Here is a 3,163-nt window from a genome sequence, read left to right as displayed (position 1 = left end):
GTTTCATGGATGCCTTCTTCGGATACAACCAGATCAAGATGAACCCGAAGGACATACCTAAGACAGAATTCATAACTCACAGAGCAGTTTATGCTTATGTGATGTTGTCATTTGGACTGACAAGCACATGATCCACCTACCAAAGAGCCGTGAACAAGATATTCAAGTCCCAAATTGGGAGGAATTTGGAGTGCTATGTCGATGATATGATTTTCAAATCAATAACTATACTAGGACAAGTAGAAGATCTGAAGGAGTGTTTTGACAACCTGAGGAAGAACCAACTTAAACTGACTCCGAAGAAATGTACCTTCGGAGTAGGAGCAGGCAAGTTCTTAGGGTTCATGATCAGCAACCAAGGAATAGAAGCTAATACTGAGAAGATAAAAGTAATCCAGGAGATGAGGGCTCCCAGGACCCAGACAGATGTGCAGAAGCTAGCAGGATCCCTAGTAGCGCTCAGGAGGTTTGTCTCAAAGCTATCAGAGAGGTTCTTACTATTCTTCGATTTAATCAAGGGAGAAAGTAACAAAAAAGAGGTAAACTGGAGTCTAGAGTGCCAAAAGGCATTTGAGGAAATCAAGTCCTACCTCTCTAAGTCACCAGTCCTAACTAAAGCTCAACCAAGAGAGCCTCTCTACTTATACTTATCAGCGGGAGCACAAGCAGTCGGAGCTGCCCTAATCAGGGAAGAAAATGGAAAACAACAACCAATTTACTACGTAAGCCAAGTTCTTTAAGATGCGGAAACTAGATACCCAAGACTAGAGAAGTCCGCCTACGCCTTAGTCACAACTTCAAGAAAACCCAGGCACTACTTCCAAGGAAGAGAAATCAAAGTGGTCACAAATCAGCCTCTTAGAAAGATAATTCACAAGCCAGATGTCTCGGGAAGGCTAGTCAATTGGTATGTGGAGTTAAGCCAGTTCAATTTAAGTTTCATTCCAGGACAACCATTAAAACTGATTTCATAATCGAATGCAACTTCCCGGAGGAAGAATCGGAGCCAATGAGCATAGATCCGGAGATAAACCAAGATGCAAATCCGTCCTGGACTTTGAAAGTAGATGGTTCTCCAACAAGCGAGAGATTAGGAGCCGGACTTATACTAAAAAGTCCCGAGGGATTCACCATTTAAACAACTATATCTTTCGGTTTCCCGGTAACAAACAACCGTGCGGAATATGAGGCATTGATTGCAGGACTAAAGCTCTCCAGGACTCTGAGGGTCCAGGACTTAAAAGTCTACAGTGACATCTAGATAGTGGTCAAGCAAACAAACAGAGAATACATAGCAAATGACCCTATTCTGGAAAAGTATCAAGCACTAGTTCAAAGTTACCTAGCTTCAACCCCAAAGCATCAAGTTCTTCAGACATGTCAAGAAGAAAACGAAGAAACGGATATTCAATCCAAGTTAGTACGGAACTCATCAGATCTAGACTACTCAGTTTACTTTGAAGAGATCCAAAAACATCCAAGTTCTTCTTTGAAGAAGGACTACTATGCCTCAGGACCTTCTCCTCTCCTATTCTAAAATGCATCGGCCCAGAAGAAGCAAAGTACTGTTTAATGGAAGTCCATGAAGGGATATGCGAAGATCACATGTCCGCAAAGGCCCTAGCTCATAAGATCATAAGACAAGGCTATTACTGGCCACTTATTCATCAGGATGCAATAGAGTTCGTGAAAAAATGCAAGAAATGCCAACTCTTCAACAATGTGTCCCGGATCAGCCCAGTCCTACCTTCCTCAGTCCTATCACCAATCCCCTTTGCTGTCTGGGGTATTGACATTATGGGACCCTGGGCCAAAGGAGATCTCAGGTACTTGTTAGTCTTAATTGATTACATGACCAAATGGGTTGAAGCGAAAGCAATGAGGACCATAAACCAGCAGGACTGCATAAAGTTTATGGACAATATTTTGATGAGGTTCGGGATTTCAAGAGTCTTAGTATCAGATAATATAGCACAGTTCATCGGATCAGTATTCGAGTCCTACCTCCAGGAGCGCAGGATCTAGCACAAAAAGTCATCGGTAGCATATCCCCAAGGAAATGGGCAAGTAGAAGTCACCAACAGAATCCTGCTCCGGGGTATGGAGAAGAGACTCAAAGAGAGCAAAAAAAAAAGGCCAGAAGAACTTCCAAGCGTACTATGGTCCTACAAAACAAGCCCTAGGACAAGCACCGGAGAGACTCCATTCAAACTAGCTTATGGCACAGAAGCAATGCTTCCTATTGAGGTGAGATCTCTTTCTCACAGAGCAATAAACTTTGATGAAGAAGCCAACAAAGAAGAAATTAGAATAAATATGGAGTTAATTGATGAGATCTGGGACCAAGCTGTAGAAAAGATAGAGAGATACAAGGAGAAGACCAGGGAGCATTTCAGCAAAAAGTCCACAGTAAAAACTTCCAAGTTGGAGACTTGGTTCTTCGAGACACAGAAACATCAGATCCTACAAACACTGGAAAGATAATAGCCAAATGCGAAGGGCCATACAAGGTCAAGGAAGTCCTGAGACTAGGAACCTACAAACTCCTGAACATGGATGGCTCAGAAGTCCCCAATACTTGGCATGGACTCAGACTAAGGAAGTTCTACCAATAGGAAAAAACAAAAAAGCAACCAAAATCTTGTAGCCAATATGGCAAGCAACCAATTTGTTTTTCCTTATATTTTGTATGAATGAAATTCTGGATTAATGAAAAGCATTTCTCTATATTAAATTTATTAAATCTATCCAAAAAAAGCAACCACTAGTCCGGACCCAATATTAGTCTGGACTAGAGCAAACATATTTACTTAGAATTAATTTTCTAAGTAAAACATCATCCACTAGTCCAGACCAACTATGAGTCTGGACTAGAGAAATCATATTTACTTAAAATAAATTTTCTAAGTAAACAACAACCACTAGTCCGGAACAAAGATTAGTCTGGACTAGAATAAACATATTTACTTGGAATTAATTTTCTAAGTAAACAGCAACCACTAGTCCGGACCAAATATTAGTCTGGACCGGACCAAACACATTTACTTAGAATTAATTTTCTAAGTAAAACAACATCCACTAGTTCAGACTAACTATGAGTCTGGACTAGAGAAATCATATGTACTTAGAATTAATTTTCTAAGTAAACATCAACCACTAGTCC

At 40.7% G+C, this 3,163-nt stretch overlaps 1 protein-coding gene across 1 annotated transcript; it reads left to right on the top strand.

Moving 5' to 3' along the window:
- Positions 1–2,100: 2,100 nt before the first annotated feature.
- Positions 2,101–2,484, top strand: LOC141701540 (uncharacterized). Its single transcript, XM_074505173.1, has one exon. It carries the CDS (start codon positions 2,101–2,103, stop codon positions 2,482–2,484), a length of 384 nt encoding a protein of 127 aa, XP_074361274.1.
- Positions 2,485–3,163: the final 679 nt, after the last annotated feature.

This window comes from Apium graveolens, unplaced genomic scaffold, assembly GCF_009905375.1.
Source record: "Apium graveolens cultivar Ventura unplaced genomic scaffold, ASM990537v1 ctg403, whole genome shotgun sequence".
Lineage (NCBI taxonomy): Eukaryota > Viridiplantae > Streptophyta > Magnoliopsida > Apiales > Apiaceae > Apium > Apium graveolens.
This window is presented reverse-complemented; position numbering and strand designations above follow the sequence as displayed.

Coding starts and splice junctions, on each gene's coding strand:
- LOC141701540 (XM_074505173.1), top strand. CDS start 2,101: ATGGAGAAGAGACTCAAAGAGAGCAAAAAAAAAAGGCCAGAAGAACTT.